The following is a 27,534-nucleotide window of genomic DNA, read 5'->3' as shown; positions in this document are numbered from 1 at the left end:
GGCAGGACAATGCTCTATGCCGCACAGCCAGGTCAATCAAGGTGTGGATGTAGGACCACCAGGTCAAGACCCTGTTATAGCCAGCCCAATATTCAGACCTGAACCCCACTGAAAACGTCTGGAATGTGATCAATAGGAAGAGATCATGGCTCTGCACTCCTGTGCTGTGTACGTGCGAGTAAGAGCTTATTGTAAACAGGTATTTATTAAATCATTTTATTTAGTGAAGCACAGCCCTCATAGAAAGAATGTGTGTATTATCTGGTTACTGAATAATGTATTTGCAGTCCGTGCGTTTCACTTCGCAAGATAAATTTTGTGTAGTGAATTCATCAAACGCACCAACAGAGTATCGGCCTACTCAAGAAAAAACTAAAACCCAGTATAATTGCTGAGTAATGAGAATGAATTGAAAATATTACATTTGTTGTGTATGTGTATGATAACTTATCCCAGCTATTATTTAGTCGTGGAAAAGGGGGGGCTATGAACGGGAGTTTTAGGCTATAAAGTCACCCAACAGCAATGTGAAAGACTGGTGAAGAGCATGCCAAGACACATGAAAGTTGTGATAGTAAATCAGGGTTATTGCACCAAATATTGAATTCTGAAATACAGAGTTCTGGCATGAAACTCTAGATGGCGCTGTCCAATAGGTCTAACTCAATCTGACCTAATGACATCATTATCACATGGCACAGCTGACTGGTTCTCTCCTGTATTGGTAGCCAATGAGCTCGCTGCTCAATATTAAAAAATATGACTAGTGCTTGCTGTAGCAGTTTGCAGCATGCTTCAGAAACCCTCCACCTTCCCCAGCTCCACCTGTATAGATCTGCTACAAGGTGATTCATGTATGCTATATGGGGGTTATTTCACGTATTTTATATTTGCAGCAGCAGTATTTCTTACATGCTTGCAGCAGCATGTTGTGGACATATTGGAAGCAAATCTCGGACAGATCTATTCCGCCAAGACCAAATACATTAACATTGTCATGTGCATTACCATGCCAATTATTTGAGGACTGAAAATGCTGCATCTTTTTTGTCATTTTGACCAGTCGTCGTTTTCTGCAAATAAATGTTCTAAATGACAATACGTTTATTTGGAATTTGGGGAAATGTTGTCAGTAGTTTATAGAATGAAACAAAAATGTTTACTTTACTCAAACATATACCTATAAATAGTAAAACCAGAGAAACGCATCATTTGGAAGTGGTCTCTTAAATGTTTCCAGAGCTGTATGTCAAAAGATCAAGGAAAATTTGATGTGCCATTATGCCCCTTTAAAACATTAGATATTAAAAATGCATTAAGGAATAACATGTTGATATGAAGATATGCCCTTTTTAATATTGATATTTTTATACATTAATAAGTTATATCTATATATAAGTACGGTTGTTTGTAAAGCACAATTTGCTGTAGAAAAGGAGCTGTAACTCCATCACTCCACCTACACTAGGCCTACTTGTATTTAACACTACATCTTATGTAGCTTCTAAACTGATTGAAACTACTTTTTTGTTTTGCCAAACTGCTTTGTAAAGGCTAAATGTGGAAATGTTATATAACAAAATGTGTTCCAACACTGCCATTTCTCCTCTAGTTAACTTTTGGACAGGATTCTTTACTGTACTACAGTATTTCATGTAGTACAGTACATTATTTCACAGTAAATTATTTGTATTTGTGCATAACAATCTGTCTTTACATTAGATACTGTGGACTGAATTGTGAGTTTTGTTTATTGAAACAATTCATGTGTCACAATGGCATAAAATAATTGCAAAAAAGGAAATGTAATTATATAATAAAACACATGGATGTGAAATGTTTATCAAAGGAATTCTGTAGCAATTTAAAACAATTTAAAAAATGTCATAACAAAGAGGACAGTATTTTTCAGTGAAGAGTGACACTGCATTCATTTTGCGAACAGTGTGTTGCCGTATTGTCTTTAAACTAACACACAGAACACAATTCCCATCACTCAACACCGTCGATGTCAAACAGGAAGCCTCTATAAATATACACACTAATGTTCCTCATACAGATGTCAGCACGAGGCCAACACAGCTGAACACCACACAACAAACATACAGTACACACGCATAGATACAGACTCACTAACACAAACACATCACTTGCACAAACATGAAAGCTGAAATTTCACCTCAAAACCAGCAGAAAAAAAAATTTAAGTATATTTTGCAAGAACATTAAGCCTGTTTTTAGGAGCAGATTCTTTGCATTTTGACAACTGAGCACATTCTTCTTAGCGTAATAAAAATGATGCATTACTTTCATTTAATAATTTAATAGAAGTATTTACAGATCATGTATGTATTTTGTGTACTGTCTGTCCCTTTACTGTAAAACAATAATAACTGAATCGAATACATAAATTACAAATTGTGTCACAGGAAATCACACAATGCAAACAATCTTAATGGTCCTAAAAATAATGAAATGATTGTATTTAATAAATGTGAAACATGTCTCAGACATGTTTTGCTGAGATTGACCAATGCATTCATTTAGCAAAGCTGTACATATTTTTGAGAACTAACAAACCCTGACTACAGGAGACATTTTCCCGTGACACTCGGTATTGTGTGCAATACGAAGTTTGAAATGTTCACCATTCAGTCCTATTCCTCTAGTGTTCCACTCAGACCCTGTTCACAGAAAAGCTGTGCATGACAATAAACCCTACGGTGCACATAAAAAACTAATAATAATAATAATTAAAGCAGTTCATTGTTGCATGCTCCAATCCCATTAGCTTTCTTTGTAAGTCTCATACTGCACGTCATGAGCCTTCACTTCCATCGTTTAGTGCAAACACTTCTCTTTTATGTGTTTACGTTTAATTGAAATTTGAAATGTTCCTTTGACATGATTTCCTTTATCAGTTCAGCACCATTAGAAATCTTCATTGTACATTTGGCATGCAATGCTACACGGCTGCCTTCATGATACAATCAAATTATGAACTTAGAAGGCACAATAAATAATGGGAATTAATCATGTAAATAAACATTAAAAAAGATAAAGCATATACTTGGTTTAATATTGAACTTGTTTTATGAAATGCTTTAACGAAATGTCTTTGTGTGCCATTGTAGAGGGACATCGCTGAGAAAGTCTGATAGTTTCTTTTCCCCTCTTTCCTTTTGCTTCCACTTTTGCTCGACTGTCTCTTCTCCTTTCTCCTGTCCACGTCAGTTGTCTCAGCTCCTGATTTTCCTTCCCACTGAGAGTTTATGTCTATCTCTCTGTGCATTCTCTTACTTATCGTCCAGAGAGAGATAAAGCAACGGAGCACTTCTGAAGAAAACATAACGTTATGCAGTCAGATGAACTCTAACTGCACTTGCAGCTCCTCACCACCATGTTGGACAACTGCTCCACCTAGAAACAGAGCCATGACAAAATGACTCATTCACATTAATTAATTCAGGTGAAAATGGCCAATTTAAGAGACTGAGGAGATACAGATATTTTTTGTGCATAACATGAAGTACTTTCCACATAAACTTCTTTTCAGATAATAGATATACCAAATTGTTCTCACTCCAAAGAACACACTATTTGTGCCTTTCCTGCCTTAAAAGTACTTTGACACCAGTTCTGGGATATCTATATGCATGAAGTTTAGAAGCCATTTAAACAGTCAGAAAGAGGCATTTACCTTGTGTTGTCTTCCCACATAGTACACAATCGGCAAAGGGTCGAGGACTGCAGGTGCACAGCATGGTTGAGCAGATGCACCAGGGTTGTGGTGTTTGTACAAGGATAATATCTGTGAGACACAAATACACATACCATTTGATACTGCAATGAAACAATGAAGCTGTGCATGTCTGCACCCTGTAAAATAAGTGTTCATAAGAGCAAACTGTTATGTAAACTCACATTGAAATGCATTGAGACCACTGACTCCTGATCAAATATAGAGCATAGAGTGATTTGCACATGATGACGGATGGCTGAAAGTTATATTATGGCGTATTTTAATCATGAGTTTAGTTGTGTAATGGTAAACTATTTTAATGTTAAAAAAAATGGTAAAAGGTTTAAAATTGCACCATGAAATACAATTAAAATTGTGTAACACTAATTAGAAAAGACATTAGTTTAAATGTAGTGCATGAATTTATTCTGTTAATCAGATTCACTTAAATATTAAAATATTTTGTTTTTTGTCCAGTGTTGTTTTGAACCCCACTGACCTCCATGTTAAAGGCATTTAAAAAAAATAATAATAATAATAATATATATATATATATTGTGAATTCTTGAAACTGGTGAAATTTGAAGCTTGCATAGGTACAACTCAAAAAGCTAAAAAGAACAACACTGTTATAATTCAAGATGTAATGACATATGGCATTTCAGCCCTTGGGGAAACTAGTCATTCAAAACTTGTTTTTGACAACTTTAGCACTTCTTCTCTATCCTCTGCAAATGCCCCTCTGGATAATACTGTAACTCTGCATTGAAAATGAACTAATGTACTGTACACAGCCACAGGTGCAACACTGCATACTTATTACATAGATTCCAACTCAAATAAATCTGTCATCAGATTCTTAGAATGGTGTTGTGTGTCCTTGCTCTAAAAATGACAGAAACCAACCAGAGCAAGCAAATATTGCAGGCAGGAAATTTAAGTCTACATTTACACTGCAGTTCTTGAGGCCCAATTCCACTTTCTGGACTGTATCTGATTATTTTTTCTGATGACTAGTGTAGCAGAGGCCAGCGGGTAAGTGCTGTGCAGGTTAAACCTCACTCCCCGATCTCAAGTGGCGACAGACGCTAGGGGCCGTGGCCTTTAGCCTCCTTGTTAGAGCGCCTGCCTCCCACGCAGGAGACCATGTTTCGAATCCAGCTCAGAGCGGGGCGAGTAGGACCGCAACATTGGTGCCGTGACCCGGATGGGAGTGTGGTTTAGGGGGGTGAGTGTAGCAGAGGCCAGCGGGTAAGTGCTGTACAGGTAAAACCTCACTCCCCGATCTCAAGTGGCGCTCTAGCGACAGATGCTAGGGGCCGTGGCTTTTAGCCTCCTTGTTAGAGCACCCGCCTCCCACGCCGGAGACCGCTGTTCGAATCCCGCTCGGAGCCAGGCGAGTAGGACCGCAACACTGGTTTATATTTTCTTTTAAAAGTGACAATAAAAGAGCAATAAAGCTCTTTCTGATTCTGATATCTGAATTTACACTACACATGGCAAAACAATCCATGGTTGAGGGAGAAATAGATTTAACGTGCGGACTAAAAAACTTGAGAACGGCCACATATGAGGTGTTTCTTGGAGGTTATAGTGCATTGAAGAATGATCATGTGACATTTACGTACGTCAAGTTAGCTGTAAATGCGAGAAAAAATAAATAAATTATTTTTCGAATTGCCTAAAGAACCACCTCATGTGAGCACAAAAACTTTTTTGCAATATGAGTTTTTGCAAAACTGATGTGAGCGTTCCAATGAGCATATTTTCTATTTGTACTTTCAATTTGCGCAATTTGAAGGGTAATGGAAACACGGCTAGTGTAAAAGTATCCCAATTTCACTGGAAAACTGTGGAGTTGGCAACTCTACCCAGGAAAGCATCCACCTGAGTTGACGTAATTCGCCACCTTCACTTTTTCAGTGATGTACGACTCACATTAATGGGAATATCCGATCAGTGTGCTAACATGGCAGATGCAAATGCACAAATCCAATTCATATCCGACTTATTTACACATATGAATAAGGCCTGTAACTGATCCGAGAATATTGGAATCCATGTGTTTTTTTCCTGCATACACGTTCGTAGGTCATTCGATCTGTGCCACATGGAAGGAAAAAACAAAACAGAATTGGGTCAGTTGAACCATGTAATCTAAACGAGGCCTAAATGTGATGTTTTTTGTACTAAATTGTAAATAGATTAGAAATAGTGCATCCCAAATCATGTTAAAAATATTAACCCAAAAAGGTTCTGGTGTTCTGAGAAAGTGTTCATTGTGTATGTAATTTTAGACTAATATTGGCATAAGCCTTTGCACAGCACCAAAGAAGAGTTTAAGGATTCCTTTCAACATGTCCAGGTGAAGAAAGCCGGCAAGGAGCATGTTCAGACATACTGTAGCTTTTGTTACACAGTCACTGGTGAAGTACATACTTTTAAATACCTATGTGTCAGCTTTACAGGCCAAATGGGACAGGGGTGAAACAGCACCCTACCTGAGAGTATTTGTTCTCAGCATTCCAGATGTAGGTACAGGAGCCCATGCAGTAGTTGGCAAAGTATCCCTTCGGCTTGTTGATCCACTTCCAACCCAGATCTTTCCGAAAGTCAATGTAAAGCTTCCGCATACAGCAGGTCTCAGTTTTTCTGCCAGAGAATGTTGGGAAAGAAATGTTGTGCCTACTTGCATTACATTTTTACACCTCAATTTTAGATATAGAAATACTTGATGGTGAATTGTTGAATTACATCTTTTTTTTCCCAGCTGGAATTGCCATACATAATTTTATGTTTTAATCCGTGTTTTTTTTTTTTTTTTTTCTGATTTATTTCTGTGTGGCAGTCCACCAAATGTCTGAAGTCCTGTTAAAAAATATGCCAAAGGTCTATCTTGGTGAGTTCTTACTTAAATGCAATCAGTTATGTCTTAGGGGAACATTGGTAATTGAATGCTTGTCTGTATATTAGATCTATGCATTGTCAGTGACAGCAGCCTTATAAACCTGCTGCTGTCTCAGTCATTTAATGTTCTTCACTGAATAACTTTAGTAACTTTAATAACAATCAATGTATACTTAATGATGTATAACATCATTCAATTTCTGTAGGGTAGGCTATTATTTTTAGTAAGCTAAATGTATTATTTAATTTGGATCTTTTTTCTATTAAATTTGTCATATAGTTTGTAATTTTCTTAACTGCTCTGAGAGAACAGATTAAGGGGTCAGGGGTCATTTTGGAGTTTTTATGGATGCACTGACGGGGCGGCCTAAGCAGTTGTGCTTAGGACCCCCAGAGGTCCAGCACCAGCACTGCCAAATGAGAAGAGTATAAGTATTTGTTATCTGTACTCCTATACTGTATCTATAAACAAAACATAAATAGTGAAAGAGAGCAAACAGGCTTACTCATCACACGTTTCATCAGTGCCAACAGCTCGTTTTCTGCGAGCGGATGCAAGGGAGTTGCCATTAGAAGGCAAAGATAAAGCCAGAATATAAGGCTTCGCCATCATCTCTGCCAGACCAGCAGTGTCACCTCTCTGTTTGTCTAGTCCTGAAAATACATGCATACAGCACACAGAGAAAAATATTACATCAAAGATTATATCAGTTTGGATTATTTTGTCATACATTTCCAGCACTAGGTTTCAGATTATTGAGATTATCATACCTGATATACTGAAGAGGAATTTATCAGTACTCTGCTGGTCTGTCTTACAGCCACAGTATAACCTCAGCTCTAAACTTTCTTCCTCTTCTGTTAAACACACACAAGTTTATTTGGGTTTTGCACTGTATGAACCATTTAACACATGCACTAACATCAAAGATAGAAATAAATGGGTATGTAAAAATTGGTCACATACTAATCAAATCCATTCAGAATGAATAATATAGTTGTTTCAGCCAGTTTTTCTTAAAATTACCATCATTAATTTAATCTGTAACACTTTACAATAAGATGTCATTAGTTAACATTAACTAACCATGAACTGTTCAGCATTAGTTAATCTTAGTTAACATTAACTTGCACATATATAAATACATTGATTCATGTTAACAGCTTAATGAGTTAACATTAGTTAATACATGAACTAATCATGAACAATAATTGTAAACTTGCTATACATATTTACATTGCTATTCATGTTCATAGGCATGTTACTCTCTATTTATATTGAACAAAGCACTTATTAATAGAATTTAATAGTTATTTACTAGCCATAGTTAAACCATTGTATTTCAAATAAGACTGTAGTCACATATAAATTCATAATTCTGGATTATAATGGTTAATTTAAAGTAACCCTGACTACTTTTCTGTTTTTGAACTTTTTCACCTTCATTAGACATGGCAGTAGGAGAAAAGACAGGAAATGATTAGTCTCAGTCTCAGACGTCAGAAAGCCCACACTCTGTTAGCTAACTGTCTGATGCACGTGGCACACTTAGACTTTGAGAAAGTGTCTTCAGTTTAATCTAATTGTCTGATTTTACAAGATTTCAGGGAGACTAGTGTCTTTAACAGTCTGCTGAGAAACAAAGCTGTGTTTCAGAACAGTCTTCCAAAAGACAAATTCCAGAACTGCAATAATAACCACTTTAGAGGAGCAAGTAAATAAAAAATAAATAAATAAAAAATCATGCCGAATAGCATCTTAACTGCTTAATCATTTTTAAACATATTTGTAAAAATGCACTGAACAAATACAATAAAATCTGAACTGAAACCGTCGTAATTGATGAATGCTTTGGAATGCAGATCTAAGGTTGGTCTTTTTTAAAGAAGATTATTGGTGAGGTGAAAGATATGTGTAAAAACCGCTATAAAGGTTTAGGTTTACTATAAAGAAAATGTACTTTATTTTTTGTTATATAAAATAAATATTACACAAAATATTGATATATGCCATATGCCATAAGCCATATATGTCTTACTAAGTTATGCTCCAAATTTGAAGTTGATATCACAAAAATCGAAAAATATGATTTTGTTTAGGTGCTATACCAAAATAGCCACTGGATGCCACCTAAACTCCACTGGGTTTTTTAAATGCATTTTCCTGTCACAAATGTAAAATAAATAAATAAATATTCCACAGAATATGAAACATTGAGATTCAGACCTTTCCAACAATATGTTTTGTAAATATTAGAAAAAAAATTTGATTATAAAATATGATAGCAAATTTTGTAATATGGCACTTGACACCGCTCACTAAAAGGATTTAAAATAACATTTCCATGGTCAAATCCAAAATCCAATTTCAAAACGGTTTTCACAAAATTAATTTTGAGAGTTTAAGCTTTCAAATGGCAACTAATTACTAATATATGTGATGGGGAAAGGCAATAACAAAGAGAGCCAAGCAGTTAACAGGTTAAAAAGACATTTAAAAGTTGTGTGAAAAGGATATATTTGAAAGTGGCTGCCCACAAGGTTATGGCTCTGGCCAACTACAATATTTGTATTTATTCAAATCCCTAATCATAAGTATGAGAAATAGTAATAATGCTTTAGCAAACACCACAAATAAAACAGATTTGCTCACTTGCCTAACATATATTTCAGTACAAGTAACATTTCATCCAAATTATGGTGCTTATGACGATATTCATAATATAGCAAAGCCTCTTGTTCCTTGTTTATTAAGTATAACATGTACCATCACGATTGCTATGCTCTTTTAAGTACAGTGGTCTGCAAGTTCTTATTTGTTCTCATTTCAGTGCCAATAACAGAAGCCTGCATTATTGTGGGTTTTGGGTTATCACAACATTAAATAGATGCCCGAGAAAAGGTAGACTGTTTAAACCAAACAGATTATGTGGAACATGCATTCTTATGAGCACATCTCAAATACACTCATCAATCGCAATTAGGAAACTACAACTGATGTTAGCTGAATTACCTTACCTGAACCCTGCAGCCATTCGATCATCGTCTGTTTCACGTCAAACGAGAGCCAACGATTGGACAAGTCCTTGGAGACAAAGCGAGTGCCCAGATACCGAGCCTGATCGCCTGTTCCACGATACAGCTCCAGCCTCTGCTCCTGGTCCATTGTAGGATTCTTAATCCGAAGCCGTAACTCAGCTTGAGACAGCAGCCGGTGGTCCGGAATACTCCGCCTCATCTCTGACACGTTAAAAGTCATTTGATGCTTTGTGCCATTCTGAGCTAGAGAGAAAGTGAGAGACAGAAAAGTTGCTCAGGCAACAGATCGCTCTTTTGTCAAATTAACCATTAACACACAAAAGAACCAAAGTTTGCCAAATAGGAGCCAAATCTTTGAAAGATATTTAGAGTTTTGTTTGAAGCACTAAATAAACTAGGTGGCTATCCATAAGCAGTTGTTTTGACTTGTTTGTGAATTGTTCAGTATTTATTGGACTGTAATTTGTTGCTTTTTAAGTCAGTCAGGTGGTAGTTCTTGGCCTTTATAATACTGTCAAGGCAGCATTTGTGTTGTATGGCTTATTGAGGCTTATACTGCCCTTGCCTGTATTTTGGCTGTAGCTGTGTAATTTAAAGAGAAAGCTATCATTAACCTGTGTTCAAGGTTGCTATAACTGGTTTTGCTGATGTTTAACGTGGGGAGGAGGCCTGTAGTGTGGGATGAGTTACCTCAGTCTCATTATGTTTACGGCCACTGATTAGCCAGCCATCTACTACTGGCTAAACGTCAACTCTACCTTGATTTTTCAACCTGCTGGATAGACTTCAACTCTTCTAGCACCTAATGCCGGTGCGACGTATCCCAGTCTTCAAACAAAAGAAGCTAAAGGCCAGTTGAATAAACATAGCCGCTATATTAAGTGTGTTACTATTTATATATATATATATTTTTTTTTTAGTAATTTTTGCAGCTATGTATTACACGTTATGCAGGAAACCAACTACAACACCTCCACACATGACATTACAACAACACATTATTTTTGACATTTAAAGCTTGGCATTTAAATGAAATGTTTGTCAGAAAGGGGACTTCCTGTGCTGGAGCTCAGTGTTGTGACGGTCTGAGAGCAGATGATAACATGATTGAGATCCATCAGAGGTTGCTGGACATCTGCTGGAGGATGAAGGATGGCTGGAACATTCTCTGCGGTTTATTCCACTAACCATCCACTAACCAACTACTATCTTCAGTAACACTTTCAATAAGGGAACACATATTCACTATTAACTAAGAGTTTAATTTGAGTAAGAAAAGTACTTGTAGTTAAGTTTAGGTATGTGAATGATTAACGGATGTAGAATATGGTAAGAATAAGCCATAAATGTGCTTTATAAGTACTGATAAACAGACAAAAATAATAGGCTATGCAAACTAATAAACAACTAGTTAATAGTGAATAGTGTTCCATGATCTAAAGTGTTCCTACTACTACTACTATTACTACTAGTACTACTTCTAATAATAATAATATAAATTTTTATCTTGATTTTAGAGTGAAATATGTAATTATATTACTAATAATAAGTATAAAAATAAGCATTGTACTGTAATATTTGTTGTATTGTCTTAATAAATAACCACGTTGTAAACATCCAGTATGTGAGAGTACTATATATATAATTTATTTTATTTTATTGTGGTTTTGGGTTGAAATGTGACCCACATGCTTTCATAAGATTTATCCAATAGCTATAATGATTTTTTTTTTATTAGCTTGCTACATTTTGGAAACGTTCTATTCACTGTTCAGGGATATATCACATTGATTTGGAAACTATTTTATAATAGGTCCCATGTATTAACACCTGTGGCCATATGCTGTATAAAAGATGTCAAGGACTGCTCTTTGTTGCATCAGATGAGGGTGGAGAGGGATTTCTGTATATGTGTGTTTACGCAGACTGGCGCTCAGGTAAACCCAGGACAGCTGTCCTAACAGGCACTGAGACAGGCCTATCATTAGTAATGGGTGCAACCAGATTCCAGCAGGCTTAAAAATCTGCCTCTCCAACACACGCTTTACACTCCTCTCCTCTTACTATCGCCATCCATAGAATCATAACTCCCTGCTTCCTCGACTATCTGTGCTGCTCCAATCACATTGAGACATGACACTCTTTCCCGGCAGACGAGCTGTGCAGTCAGCACAATCTTTGACATGTGATAACATGAAATGAAATATAGCACACATGCATGACTGATTAGCCTGAAGAAGGACATGGAAACTTGGGCATGGCTGTAAATTGAGCACTCTATTTCTACAATTAGAACAAACCTTGTTCTTTAATACATTTTTTTCACATACAGTACAGGCTGGAATACATTACACCACTTTTGTCCAGTTTTTTTCTGGACAAGTTGATGCTAGTTGCCAAAAGCCAGAGTCAATCTGCAGATTTGATTTGATAGATTCCATAGAATTATTATTTTTTTATTTACCTTCAGACTATGATTCTAGCCAGTCGTCGGATATCAAAACCTGTGTTGGAGAAAATTACTTTGAAAGTAATGCATTACAATATTGCGCTACTCTATAAAAAAGTAACTAATTGCGTTACTTAGTTACTTTTACGGAAAGTGATGCATTACGTTACTTTTGCATTACTTTTTGTTACCTTGGCTCTTTTTGTTACCTGGGCTACTTTTTGTCTCCATTGTTTTTAATATCAGAAAACCCAAAGGTTATATTTTTGGCACCTGTAAAGGCCCTTTCACACCAAAAATTTAATTAATAAGTTGAAACAGGCTGAAGGAAATGCCTCACTGCCAATTTCTGTCAACACGGAGACAGGAGAAGTGTCAGTGAAAAAATGGGAAAACAAAATAACGTGTTATTTATTTGAAAAAGTATTTTGTCGTAAATTCAAAAGTAATGCATTACTTTAGTTACTTGAAAAAGTAATCTGATTACATTCCTTGTAATGCATTACCCGCAACACTGATTAAAACGTTTGATATTTTGATCGGATTTTAGAAAATGTCACATGTTTCTATGTCAGTTTGCTGAGTTTGAAATGACTTGAAAACTCTGGTAGTTTGTGATCCTCAGTCATCAGTCATGTGTGATGTCCAGTTTTTCCTCTGTAATTTACAGTCAGTGAGTGTATGATGCCTAGTGTTTTAAAATCAGTTTAGATTTTAGAGGTTGTGTAGTGTATTCCAGCCTTGACTCATCCAAAAACGTTACATGAATTATATCTCAAGTCATGCCATTTTGCTTAAAACCACCTAGCAACATCCCAGAATAGTTTAGCAACCACATCGAAATGTTCTAAAAACTTACTCTAAAATCTTAGAAACTCAAAGAAACACCCAGGAAACCAAACACTACACCCTATGACTGGGGCCGTGACATTTGCTTGGTTAAAGCACGGGGTAACCATCACCTTAACAGCCTACTAATACTCTAATGAGCGTTAGTTGACATGTAGATACAAAGTGACTTATAATCAACAGAATTTTTATTATGAAAATGAAATGTAAACACAGATTTCTTCAGCAAATGTAAAAATCTAATTAATTTACAATTGTGGCTCCAACCTTGGACTTGCTTCACATACTGTGCATCAATTAATTATTGTGTAACGTAGTCTTGCAAAAGTAAGAAATTACTACAGTACTACAGACTGTAAATACTGAGCGTGGGAGGCCTTGCATCAGAACTTATTTATTAAAATGTAGTCCACCTTAAACAAATCTAAGAAGCCTTACACAAACACAAGAACATAAAGAGGACTTTTGTCCCATGAGGGAAACTGCAAAAGGGGGAATTCAATGTTGCTATTTGGGACTATTTCCTCTAAATATTAGTCACACCTCAGAAACAAGCAACCCTTTGCTGTCAAATGGGCCTGTCAAAAATAGAGCAAAAAGACAGAACCAGTACGGGACACAAAATAGTCGGCTCAGTTACAGGAAAGCCCCTAACCCCAGAAGAAAACAGAATTAGTGAGAAGGACAGATCTGACTCGTCTACCCTTATCAACAGTTTCTCGCCCATATGTCTCTTTGTCCTTGGTTTTCATCCTTCGAGCAAGCCCCATCTCCACGGAGGTCTTTGTGGTTAAATGTGGTAAAGAGTGTGAGGGATGAAAGCAAGTGGGTGGTAAGCATCACATGTAAAGTTATTTCCCCATCCAAAAAAAAAAAAAAAAAATGACGTAGCAATGTATTAATAAGAGATCTAACAGGCACAAGACAAAAACTGTGAAAGAAACCCAACTTTGGGTTGGGTTGGATTGCTCGGAATGAACAGACAGAAGTGTGCTCAAAATGTTCACCCCCTGGCAAGAACTTGTTTTTAAAGCTTCGAGTTTAACAATCTAACACATGAAGCCAACAGCAAAAACAACTAGGCTATTAAAATACCACAGGTAGCCTGAGGGCAATGTTAAAATGGGATGAAATGCTGCCGCGCTCCCCTAGTGAATGCATGAGGGGTTTCAGGGGAAACCTAGGAGAGCATGATTCATCACATACGAGTTGTTACAGCATTAGAGAACCTAACATTAATTATCTGAACTGGACATGTTGGCCTGCTTTTCACAGAGCTAAAGAAACAAGACTTGTGATACTTGAATGACACTAATGTTTCTGAAAAGAAAAGATATTAAAGATTAAATCTTTGTAATGACTGGATGACTGTATACTATTCAACTAAATTAAATAGCTACTTACAAAATCAGCATGTGTGTTACATTTGTGTATATGAAATATACTGTCACAAGAAGTTAAAACACGTTTTGGAAATTAAAACAATTTCATAGTCCATATAAATATGTATGTTTATGTACTGTATGTGTGATTCAGTTTTGGACATATACTGTATGTCATGCTGATTTATATATCCTAAAACTATCAATACATGTTGATGTTATATAAGTAAATCCAAAATATAGTATGCATTAAAAATGCATTGAAAAGTAAACATACATATTTGTTTTAATAAAGATGTATGTATATATATATATATTGCTGCATAACTTTATATGTTATAAACTTGCAGGATAATTATATGTCATCTTATAGGTAACATATGGCAGATTCACTCTTTGCAATATTTGTCGTAAATAAATGTCATGTAATTTTGGTTTGAGCTCACCTTATTTTAGTACGTAAAATGAACAGTAAAATGAAATGAGAGACATGAGACTAGCACAGACATGCAGAAAATTGTAGGAAATAGATCAATTATACAGCTGTCAATTATAGTTATAGTTATAAAGTGATTATAATACAAAAATATTTCACCGTAGAATGGCGACATAAATAGGACATGATGTTAAATTGGACACTTCTTACCTTGCCGGATGGTGAACTTGTGCACCTCCTTGCCAAAGTAATCTTCATCTTCAGCCTGCACAGATACGGGCTTCATCTTCATTTCTTCACTCAGTTCAACAGTGCTGTTGTACAGAGAAAGCATGGTATCTGGGATCTTCTGTCCATCATCGTCTACCTCCGTTTCGGGCTCTTTGGCCATGCGCAGTTTGCTGAGGATCTGACCGCGGATGGCCTCTATCCGTTTCTTCTTCACCACCTCCAGGTCCAGAGTTTTGCACGTGGACATACCTCCCGTTCTAGCCACCATGCACAGGGCCGTCAGTACCAAGCAAACCAACCTCATGGTGCCAAATCTGAGCCCAAACTGTCTTTAGGTAAAGAGAGAGGCTCACCAAGAGTCTGTGATTGATGCAGAGCGTATGGATCAAACAGACACTGCAGTGTTGTTATTATGGAGGTGAAGCTACCCAATGATGATTCTGGAAAGCACCTTGAATAATGAAGCTGACAGAACAGCTGATATCTAATAAGGGAAATTCCTGATGCCTCACCTGTTTCAGAGGTCCATCCAGGTGCAGTTTGGCCAAATGGAACAACAACTCTCCCACATAAACAAGCTTAGAGGCACACAAAGACCTGAACGCCGCCACTTTTACATATGCATTTCAGTAAAAAATTCCCACGTTCACACACAAACACACGCTTTTCTCCTTTCGGCACAACTTTATCGCCGGCTCACTGCTGGCAGTCGCACACAAAAATGCTTGTTTGAGTGCATTCATCTGGACTGACTCTTTTTCTCTCCTCTGGTCTTGGATAGTTCCTGCTGTGAAAACACGCAGAGGTCGAGATACAATGACACGTCTGTAAGCCTGTTTGCTCACTAACTACTCACAGCTTTCCACCCCTCTTGATGCTTCAGCCGATGTTTTGTCATCTCACACGAAAACCACTAAAGAAGCCCTGTTAACTATTGGACTAAACAGGACAACCCCATCCAGCTGCATCCTGCATTCGTAACAAGACAAAGGGACGTGTCCAGCTCAGATTTCTTCAAAAGTTTGCATTTACAACATTAGGTTTCCTCTGCTGGTCAGATTGATTTTCCGGAAGCGTTCAAATGATCCGATAACAGTAACGGTGACTTGCAGAGTTTGAACGTTCTTCATTTAACATGCAAACCTTGTGGAAAAAACCTGCTTTTGAGGTTCTGTAAACCACCCAAAATTATAATATAGAAGTTCAGTCAAGTTTGAGGAACTCTATTCAGAGCCAAGGCTTCACAAGAGATCAGTTCAAATAAGTACCAGTGTTTTTTAGACGGCTTTTTAAGGGCTACAACCTCAGTTTCTCTTCAAACAAGCTTTTCCCACTACAAAGACAAGTGGAAAGATCCATTGACCCGGCTAACCAAACACACTGGTTCCCCCCCACCCCAACACACACTCACACACATTTCAAGAGGAATTGAAAGGAAAACAGATCCTCTCGGAAAATACCCTGACGTTTTGGCCCCAATGATGTAATGTGTCAGGAAAAGTCAAACTAACCACGTCCAACCCACGAGTCTCGAGTGACAGATGGAGTAAACAAATGAATCGTCCATGAGTAGCCAGGCAGTAAACGCGAGAACCGCAGCAGTGACAGCCAATGTCCTTTTTCCTTCCCGTCTTGCCTTTGTTCTTTTCCGTTTGTCCACTTTAATCCCTTTTGACCTCAGTCTTGAGTAAAAAAAAGTCCTTCAGACCCTCCTTCCCTCTCGTACAGCACTCTTTTTATTAGCTCCCTCTTGTAACACACTCCCTCTCCTCGCTTGTCAGAGCTTGCTGGTGACAAAATGATTTGTGAGAGCTTTACGTTCCAATAACTTCTCTATCCCACTCGAGCTTACTCACTCGCTCTCCTTTAGGGTTGCTGTTGCTTCACTAGTGCTCTCCGCCCAGGAAATGAGGCTAACAGACTCTCTGAAATCTGTTGCTCACACAGCGCTTCTCTTATACTGGCCAGGAAGCCCTTAGCAGCTTCTGGAAGACACACACCCACACACACACAGAGAAAGGACAGACAGGTAAATAACATGGGCATGACACTAGCGTCTGGCCAAACTAACCACACACCTTTTTAAATGACTGCCAAGGTAAGATGATGAGAGGCACACTGGAATGCTCTCTGTTGGATAAACACACTCCCAAACCGAACCTGACGAGCTGCACAACAGAGCACTGTTATCAAGGCCACATTTATGTCATGCGGTGAGCTGAAGTCCACTTTGCTGTTTATTTTCTGGAGTCTGTATGAAATGTTTTGAAGCAGCTAAATAGATGTGAAGCTGAAATTGCATTTGCATTGGGAGTTTTTTAAACAATGTCATCTCAGTACAGAATTAGACTACTATAGCACTATAGCAACCAGTTATTTGCATGCTCTCAGATAATCTCACTGCCCTAGGAAAATACAAAGGGAATCTACAGAGTAGTATACTGTGCTGGAAAATAATTCCATCATACATTTTCATAAAGCAATAAACATTATGCAAAGTTCACTTTGCATTGTGATTTTCAATTGGATTTGGTTTGATTGCTTTAAATGTGAGTAGCAAGAAAATTTAACTGATCTCTATACTTGACATATATTGACTTTGCTATGTTTTGGTAAGGTGTAACTGATATATTGTTCTTAAAATAGCTGATTAAACTTCTATATGTTTTGACAGCATCCATTTACATGTGTTTCTGGCCCCCTCTTGTGGACCAAATGAGAGCAGTGCAATGATCTGCTGGTTTCAAGTCCTAATAATTATTCCAATTTCAAGTACCTGTTATTTAACTACTACTACTATGTTATTGCTATTTAACATCACCATTTACAGGCATGCACAGAGACAGTCTGTAAAATTAAGTATTTTTACCTCTTTAAAAAATTACTACAAAATATTTTCTACTTTTTCTTGGCATATAGGTCTGCATCTTCTTTTCAGAAATTCAAAATAATAAAAAAACAAACAAAAAATAAAACAGTAGCATCTTCTGTTTTCTATATAATACATCCGTCACTATAGCTATATATGGATGTAATACTTCAATCTTCCCTGAGGTTACTGTGGGACAGGGTCATATTCAGTCCAGCACCATTTGTGTGTTTGTACAGCCAACACTGACCTGCAAACTTTCTCACAAACTATAGTCAGCAGGCTCTGAACCTGAGCGAGCACACACTTCTAGAGCCCACAAACTCAAACAGCAGTGTGACTCTGAAGACATGCAGTCTCAGAACCGTGTGCCATTATTTTCATACGCACGACAAAGCTAGGGCTTACTGGAAATTTCTTCAACTCTGCTAGACCTAGATTTTTTTAAGACCTTTTAACCTATGATTAACTATTTAGTAATTGTAAATATATATATATATATATATATGTATTAAGTAACTAAATAACACAAATCTGAAATGTCTGAAACAGGGAAAATTCATAAAAAATAAATAGAAAACAACTTGTCTCATATATTTAGTAGTTTATGTCTTATGTCTCCCTTTTAGTGAACAATATTGCAACAATCACAATTAGAGAGCTCTTCAATTCAATTCTAAGGAAGAATTCACCTGTAGAGCTATCTACTGAAATTACATTGTTAGTAAAAATGCAATTACGAAGAGTAACACTGGGAGCATTTTAAAGGGATAGTTCACTCAAAAATGAAAATTATATCATTAATTACTAATTAACATAATTAATTAATACATTACTAAACACAACAATTAACACATTAATTATTAATTAACCCGTAAGATCTTTGGAACACAAATTAAGATATTTTTGATAAAGTCTGAGAGCTTTCTGACCCTCCATAGACAGCAAGGTAACTACCACATTCAAGGTCCAGAAAGGACATGTTAAAATAGCCCATGTGACATCAGTGATTCAACTGTAATTTTATGAAGCTATGAGAATACTTTTTGTGCACAAAATAAACAAAAAATGACTTTATTCAACAATTTTTCTTTTCTGTGTCAGTCTCCGCTCTGCATTCAGAGTACCATGATGTATGTGTGTGCTGCTGCTGATGCTGCTGATGTTGTGACATTGAACTCGGATGCACTGTGCCTTGTTTGCAAGCAGAGGAATGCACATGTGTCATGGTACTCTCCTGATTTTCTTTTATATATATATATATATATACACATTTTATATTAGGTGAAATAATATGTACTAACATTGAATACATACAAGACTATGGATTTACTATTCAACCACATGCTGTTCTGGGACATTCCCACATTTTAAGGTATAGTTAGGTTTAGGAGCAAGGGCATGGTTAGAATTATCTGCAATTTAATTATTTCTAAAGATAAAAATTAATAATAATTGTAAAAAAAAAAAAAAAAAACATTTGTGTAGCGCTTACTATAAATATTAGACCAAAGCAAGTTTTTTACGTGAAATTTTCCGTGAACTAGCAACCCCTGGCGGCCCGCTGGGGTTAAAATGTGAACCCTAGTTGGAAACCCCAATATAGAGGAGACAAGAAATGTAAATAACTGTAATGTAACATTATATCTAACAGAGCCCCAGTGCACACAGATGAGCCTCGCAGAGGTGGAAGGGTTGTGTCACAATGCTCAGCGATCACTTACACCAGCCAGAGCTCAGATCCTGACCCAGCCTGACTCTGAGCTGCTGCGCGACAGGTGCTGCCAGTTCTTCTCCTTTATTTCCTCACGCCGTCTGCGCGTAATTACGCTTCTACAACGACTCGCTGGAGTGAATAAATCCACGAATATCCAGTGACGCCTCCATATACCGTTCTACCGGAATGACGGCTTATGGTTACTAGGATGCAGCTTTCTGGAAGACAATGCCTCAGGAACGTGCAGGCACTCAGCTAAAAGACCTGCGTGTTTGGAGCTCATGAGGAATATTTGCGACTGTAATAAACAATGAAATAATGTTCACAGCCAAAGAGGAAGTACTGTTATTCTGTATCATAGAGGAGATGAGAAAAGCTTTGAAACTGTAACTGACACGAGCTGTTCTTCAGGTAAGGTGACCAGGCTTCTGTTGTGCTTCTAATTCACGCTCACATTTTAGCCTTTGAATTAGACAAAGGCTATATGAAATATTGCGATTTTGCTTATTTATTTATTTATTGTATTGTATCATGGTCAGTCTTTTAGATGATAAACAGTTAGCATTAAAAAAATATCATAAATATTTAATTAGGTATTCATTAATTAGGCAAATTAAAAATAATAATAATTTTTGAACACTCGAGCCAGACAACTCTGACAGTGTACATGAATATAAACATGAATTCAACTAAAGCAGCTAGTAGTAGTATTAGACTTAATAATGACAAACATGTGCTTTAATATGTTATTTTAAGCTTCGGAAATATATAGGCCTAATTATATTTTTTTTATTATCATTATAGTAATTGATAATATTAACTTAATGTAAAAGTTATTTGCATTAGCTGTCAGAATATTTTGTGAGATACCTGACATAATTAACTGACACACACACACACACACACACACACACACATATATATACTAGTGCTGACAAACGATTGTGATTAATTAATGCGATTAATCGCATCCAAAATAAAAGTTTTTGTTTACATAATATATGTATGTATACAGTGTATTTTTATTATGTGTATATAAATATAAACACATGCATGTATATATTTAGGAAAAATATGTTATGTTTATATATTAAATATATTTGTATATAATATAAAATATAAGGAAATACCTTTATATAAAAGGTATAAATAAATATATACATGTAAATATTTTCAAAATATATACTATATATGTGTTTATATATATATATATATATATATATATATATATATATATATATATAATTTATCTTTAGTTTAGCTTAGCTTTAGTTTCACTTACTACTTTGCAGCTCCATGTCAGCTAGCAGTCATTAGTGTAGACTGTCTGCTTCATATCTGCTAACACTTTATTTTCATTTTCCCCCAACAGACATTCTACTAACTATCTTTGCAAGTGCATGTGAAATTATTCTACTAACCCTAACCTAACAGTCTACTAATGCTCTAATGAGAGTTTGTGGCAAAGTTACTTACCGTCAACTGAATTTCAGTAGGGGAGCATCAAAATAAAGTGCTACTGTGAAAATAAATCTACACCATTCAGTGACATTCTAGAGGATTTTGTGCTTCCAAGTTTGTGGCAACAGTTTGGAGAGGCTCCTTTTTTGATTCAGCATGACACTGAATGCCCTTGAGCACAGACTGAGGTTCATATAGAAATACTCTAACAGCAGCATCTGACCTACTGATGCTCTTTTGTCTGAATGAGAGCAAATCAGCCAAGTTCCAACATTTGAATTTTTCTGAAAGAATGGAGCTGTTATTGTATTAATGGCCGTGGATTTTGAAATTAATAGCATGTGTGGAAGTTGTGTTCAGGTGGCTTTTGGCCATATACTGTAGTGTTTCTTCTTAAACTTTAATTCATTTTTTGACCTTTTAGTTGTTCCACACCATACAGTATAACTTTGTGTGTTTGTTTGTTTGCAGTATGTAACTCTTCATGCTCTCTTTGAGATGGATAAGTATGAGAAACTGGCTAAGATCGGCGAGGGCTCATACGGAGTGGTGTTCAAATGCAGACACAGGGACACTGGTCAGATAGTGGCCATTAAAAAGTTTGTTGAGTCTGAGGATGACCCGGTCATCAAGAAGATCGCACTGAGAGAAATCCGCTTGCTGAAGGTAGATGGTAGATATGGAGATGCTTACTTATTGCAAATCCCCCAAACATTTGCACACTTATACATAAACATTTTCATTTGTATCCCTGTAGCAGCTGAAGCATGTGAATCTGGTGAACTTGCTCGAGGTCTTCAGGAGAAAGAGACGTCTTCACCTAGTCTTTGAGTTCTGTGAGCAAACTGTTCTAAATGAACTGGACAAACACCCCAGAGGGTCAGTCACGTTTCCTTTGAATATACTTCTAACATAAATAATGGGACTTGACTCACAAATGCAGTTCATTTGTGATTCATTAGATTAATCGACACATCATGTAATTAGAATTTAAAAAAAAAATAATTACTCAACAGCCCTAACTATATTATGTTTATACTGTTATCTCTAAAATCACCATGAAATTAAAACTGACCCTATTGAAACTGATGCTATCTACTCTTCTTGCAAAAATGTTTGCCTCTGTAATCTTCCATTCAAATGCAATAACTTGTCTCACCCTAGAAACAACTTTCTTTTCAGCTGACTTCACCAGTCGCTCTTTCTTTTCAACCCCTCCTCTCCTACCACCTGCAATGCCCACTTTTCACAAAGCAAGCTCTTTGATGGATTTCTTGACTCTCACATTTTATTTCATGCTGACTTCTATACACTGTATCTGTTGTTTTTTAGAGCTCCTAAACTGTTCTGACCACAAAGGCTGTGGCTGCCCAGCATTCTCTCTCTTTCCCAGAAGGCCTTTCAGTCGTAACCTTAGCTGCTCCTCAAAACAAAGGAACTGGTTGCCAGTGACTACAGGCCCTTGGTTACTGCAGATATATGGGAGCTGGGTAACACGTTACAATAAGGTTCCATTTATTAACATTAGTTAACAACATTAGTAAACATGAACTAAGAATGAACAATACAATACTACAGGATTTATTAATCTTAATGTTAATTTCAGCATTTACTGATGCATTATTAAATTCACAAGTTGTGTTTGTTAATATTAGTTAATGTAGTGTGAACTAACACGAGTAAACAATGAACAAACTAACATTAACAAAGTTTAATAAATAGTGTAATAAATGCATTGTTCATGTTAGTTAATACATTAGCTAATGTTAATAAATGGAACCTTATTCTAAAGTGTTACCGGGAGCTGCACTGATATTTAGAGAACTGTTGGTAGATCCTGCCAGCTATGCCAAAATTGTTAGATCCTGCTAAGCTGTAGTTAGCAGAATCTATGAGGCTTGATATTAACATTTGTAATTTTTTCTCTTTAGGGTTCCTGAGGCACAACTCAAGAGTATTGTGTGGCAAACTCTACAGGCCGTGAACTTCTGTCACAAACACAATGTCAGTATGTCCAGCCTCTCTTTTCCTGTCTACCGGTGTGTGTCACTTACAGTATGAATGCTACAGACAACTGTCAAAAGTCACACTATTGAATAACCTCATTTTTGGAATGAGAAGGAGATAACTAACAATAAAAAATAAATGTCTTGGAATAAGCAGGCTCTCAGTTCGCATTAGTGGTGAGGATTTTCAGTGTATTTTTGTCAGTGACTATGTTTACATGCAACCTCATAATGTGAATATTATGAGATTTATATTGCAATTAAACATTAGCAATATTTTGATCAAAATCATGCTCATAATCTCAGTAACCGATTTCCACCAAGTGCACCAAAGACAAACGAGCTTCAAAAATGAACTTCATAAAAAATTCTGAAGTATTCCTTCCACTTGAATCTCTGAAATCTATCAACAATTTCCACCAATCTCTGCTCCATATCTTCTTTCAGAGAACATAATCATGGAAACATAATCAAATTTTGATATTCATTGATATTGATGTTCATTTGATATTCACATTTTGATATTCATTATGGTGCAGAATAACCATTCAATAGATCCATAGAAATGTGTTTTGCATTTGACGTCTGAAACAGTGGCCACTGTATATGAGTTCATCATTACTGCTGAACACTGGGATTTGTGGACAGTGGCAGTAATAATAACCACTCTAAGGCCCGATGTCTCATAGGAAAGTGAAGTGTCCATTGAACGCACACTTCAGAATCTTAAAGGAAGTAGTATGGCACCTGGGTATTATTTGCCTATAATTCAGGGCCGTGCAGAGACCTTTGGAGGGGCATGCGCTCAAAGTATAAAAGGGGCACATGGAACACGGCTTTTAATAGGGCTGTGCTCCTTGCTGATATGTGTACCGAAATAGATGTTTCTGTATTGATACAGCAGCAAATTACGGAGCCCGGCATGTCACCTGTAGGAGAAAAAAACTAAATCCGTCCCCTCAATTTATAAACCGTACCCACGAATTTCCAATCCATGCACTCAGATTTTGTAAACCGTACCCTCGGTTTTTGAATCCGTGCCCACAAATTCATAATCCGTTCCCACGGGTTTGTAAACTCACGGATTTGTGACCCCGCCCCCACCGCCAGATTCAACCAGGCCACCTGTTTAGGTGCGGAATGCATTGTATTGTTTATTAAACATTATTTTTCATAGTAGCCTATAATGAGACCATGATCCGCACTCACAAAATAGTCTTTATTTTACATAGCGTTTATTTTACATTAATCACCAATAGGATAAAACATCTCCGCCTGTGTTTTATCCTATAGCTATAGCCTAAAATAAACGCTACACAAACAGAGTTCGAATGGCAAGACAAGGGTAAATCCAGGAAACACAGACCAGAAAAAAGAAACAGGCTCCGTATCGCCGCTAAAACTAGGGGAGTAATAAATGCAGAACAATACTGGAATTAAACAGAAACACAGAATGGCTTGGTAAGGCAGCTAACACTAGGAGAGTGCTATACGCAGAACAATACGCGGCAGAGAGGAAGAGGAAGTCCATGCTTTATGTAGGGTGTGTGATTGTGTGATAATTCTCAGGTGTGAGCGTGTGATTGAGACAGCTGTGTGTACATAGTGCAATGAATGATGGGAAATGCAGTCCAGGGTAATATATGACAGTCTTTGTGGAGTTGATTTGATGGAAGAGTGACCTCTGGTGGCAAGCGAATGAAAGTCCATGGACCTGTTTCATGACAAATAGAAAGCATTCATGAATAATTTTGTGATAAACATTTTACTGTCTTAAGTGCACTCATTTATTTAGCCTATTAATAATAATAATAATAATAACTAGGGTGAAGTCCGCTAAAATGGGCCACGTGTTAGTAAATGACTTATAATACCATCAAATAAGATATGCATGAGATCTAATGATATTCTTATAAATTAGCACGGGTCCCTTAAATATATTTATATTTATAAATGTGAAAAAGTATAAAAGTTTTAAAATGATGAGAGTTAGAGTATCAGCAGGTACCTTCTTGAGCCACGGCACAACATTCAGGTAAAATGGGCCAATTTAAAAAGAGAACAACAGGTCATTTCAGCTTAAATCATTTTATTTTAACAGTAAATTGACACTATTGTCTTTAGTGTGCCATAGCAACACCATAAATGTATTTCATTAAATAAAAAGTTGAATTAATATTTAATTAAACAATGCAATTAAAAATGAACTGATCATGTTGTATAGCTGTGTGTTTCTGTGCATTGGTGTCTTTTGTCTGCGTGTATGTGTGCTTGTGTTTTATTTTTAAAGTCTGTTAAGATTTTGTATGGACACATATCTACAGTAGGCCTATAAACCTATTTTCACCCTCAATTTCTGTGTAAAAGTGTGTGTGTGTATGCAGCCCATTTTACTGACATCTTCCTTTCTTTCCTTTTCTCTTCTCGTCTCTCTATTTCCTTTATTTGCTTGTCCTCCTGCCATACTGTCTGCAATGCATTTTTTTATATGACACTTCATATAAAATCTATATGAAATCTATCCGTTTATTAATCCGTGGGCATGATTTGTTAAACTGAGGGAACGGTTTAAGAATTCGTGAGCACGGTTTAAGTTAGTTTTTACAAGAGCTTGATTAGTTAAACAGAAGGGTGGATTTAAGGACACATGAAAACTTACTTATTTTTAACTGTTCTTTTTGATGTGAACACTTAAAACAGATCGCTGTTCCTGTGCTGTATTTACAAGGGTGTATGAGTGAATGTTACCCGATACGAGTAGCTTTAAAATAGTGCTTGTTGGACTCGATTGACCAACTATCAACAAAACTAACCTATCTGAAGAGAAGAGGGGTTAACACATTATAAGTAATGCAAGTTACTTAATCAGATTACTTTTTTCAAGTAACTAGTGAAGTACTGCATTATTTAAATTGCAACAAAATATCTGAGTTACTTCTAAGTTATAAGTAATAAGTTATTAATATTATTATTTTAAATTAAAGAAACAAATAAGCAAGCCAGGTGACAAAAAATTAACACAAAAGTATTGGGTAACACTTTATTTTGATGGTCCTTTTTGAACATTCTATTGATAATAAGTAACATTGCGCCTACATGTCAACTAACTCTCATTAAAGTATTAGTAGCCTGTCTGCTCAATATCTGCTGACTCTTTATTGTGATGGTCTCCCAAAAGACATTCTACTGACTATAAGTAACTTTGCAAATACGTCAACAATCTTATCCTAACCCTACCACTCTACTAACACTCTAGTGAGACTTTGTACATATGTAGGTGCGATGCTACTTATAGTCAACAGAATGTGTTAAAGGGACCATCAAAATAAAGTGAAACCAAGTATCGTAATGTATTACTAAATAATGCAATTAGTTACTTTTTACATTTACATTGTCATTTAGCAGACGCTTTTATCCAAAGTGACTTATAAATGAGGAAAATGGAAGCAATCAAAATCAACAAAAGAGCAATGATATGCTTTAAAAAGTTTTTATTATTTAATAAATAAAAAGAAAACAGATAGAATAGAAAAGGAATAGAGCAAACTATTGTTAGAGGCCTTTTTGATTTTGTTAATTGTATATTAAATTAAAAGAAAACAAATAGATAGAATACAAAAAGATTAGAAAAGCTAGTGTTAGTTTTTTTTTTTTTTAAGAATAGAATTAGAATAGAGAGTTCTAGATTTAGAGGGTCAAATAAAGATGGAAGAGATGTATTTTTAGCCGATTCTTGAAGATGTTTAAGGACTCAGCTGCTCGGATTGAGTTGGGCAGGTCATTCTAGAGGGAAGATTTAATTTAAAAGTCAGTGAAAGTGATTTTGTGCCTCTTTGGGATGGGCACATAAGTCTGAAGTAATGAATTTAGGTAAAGGGGTGCAGAGCCAGTGGCAGTTTTCTAGGCAAACATTAATGCCTTGAATTTTATGCGAGCAGTTATTGGAAGCCAGTGCAAATTGATAAACAGAGGTATGATGTGCATTATTTTTGACTCATTAAAAATTAATCTTGCTGCCGCATTCTGGATTAATTGTAAAGGTTTGATAGAACTGGCTGGAAGACCTGCTAAGAGAGCATTGCAATAATCCAGCCTGGGCAGAACAAAAGCTTGAACAAGGAGTTGTGAAGTATGTTCCGAAAGAAAGGGCCTGATCTTCTTGATGTTGAATAAAGCAATTCTGCAGGACTGGGCAGTTTTAGCAATGTGGTCTGAGAAAGTTAGCTGATCATCAATCACAACTCCAAGGTTTCTGGTTTTTGAAGGAGTTAAGGTTGATGTGCCTAACTGGATGGTGAAATTGTGATGAAACGATGGGTTTGATGGAACCACAAACGGTTCTGTCTTGGCAAGGTTGAGTTGAAGGTGATGGTCCTTCATCCAGCAAGAAATGCCTGTTAGACAAGCTGAGATGTGAGCAGCTATCTTCGGATCATCAGGATGGAA

The 27,534-nt window shown here is 36.5% G+C and overlaps 1 protein-coding gene across 1 annotated transcript; it reads right to left on the bottom strand.

Annotated features, from left to right (window-relative positions):
* Positions 1–1,724: 1,724 nt before the first annotated feature.
* Positions 1,725–16,997, bottom strand: LOC306854107 (transforming growth factor beta-1 proprotein-like). The gene is made up of 7 exons (XM_079391933.1): positions 15,015–16,997; positions 9,668–9,931; positions 7,421–7,507; positions 7,156–7,303; positions 6,244–6,394; positions 3,701–3,811; positions 1,725–3,420 (listed from the first exon to the last, which is right to left on the bottom strand). The coding sequence occupies exons 1-7, from the start codon at positions 15,337–15,339 to the stop codon at positions 3,373–3,375; spliced, it is 1,134 nt and encodes a 377-aa protein (XP_079248059.1). The 5' UTR covers positions 15,340–16,997; the 3' UTR covers positions 1,725–3,372.
* Positions 16,998–27,534: the final 10,537 nt, after the last annotated feature.

This window comes from Barbus barbus, assembly GCF_936440315.1.
Source record: "Barbus barbus genome assembly, chromosome: 34".
Lineage (NCBI taxonomy): Eukaryota > Metazoa > Chordata > Actinopteri > Cypriniformes > Cyprinidae > Barbus > Barbus barbus.
This window is presented reverse-complemented; position numbering and strand designations above follow the sequence as displayed.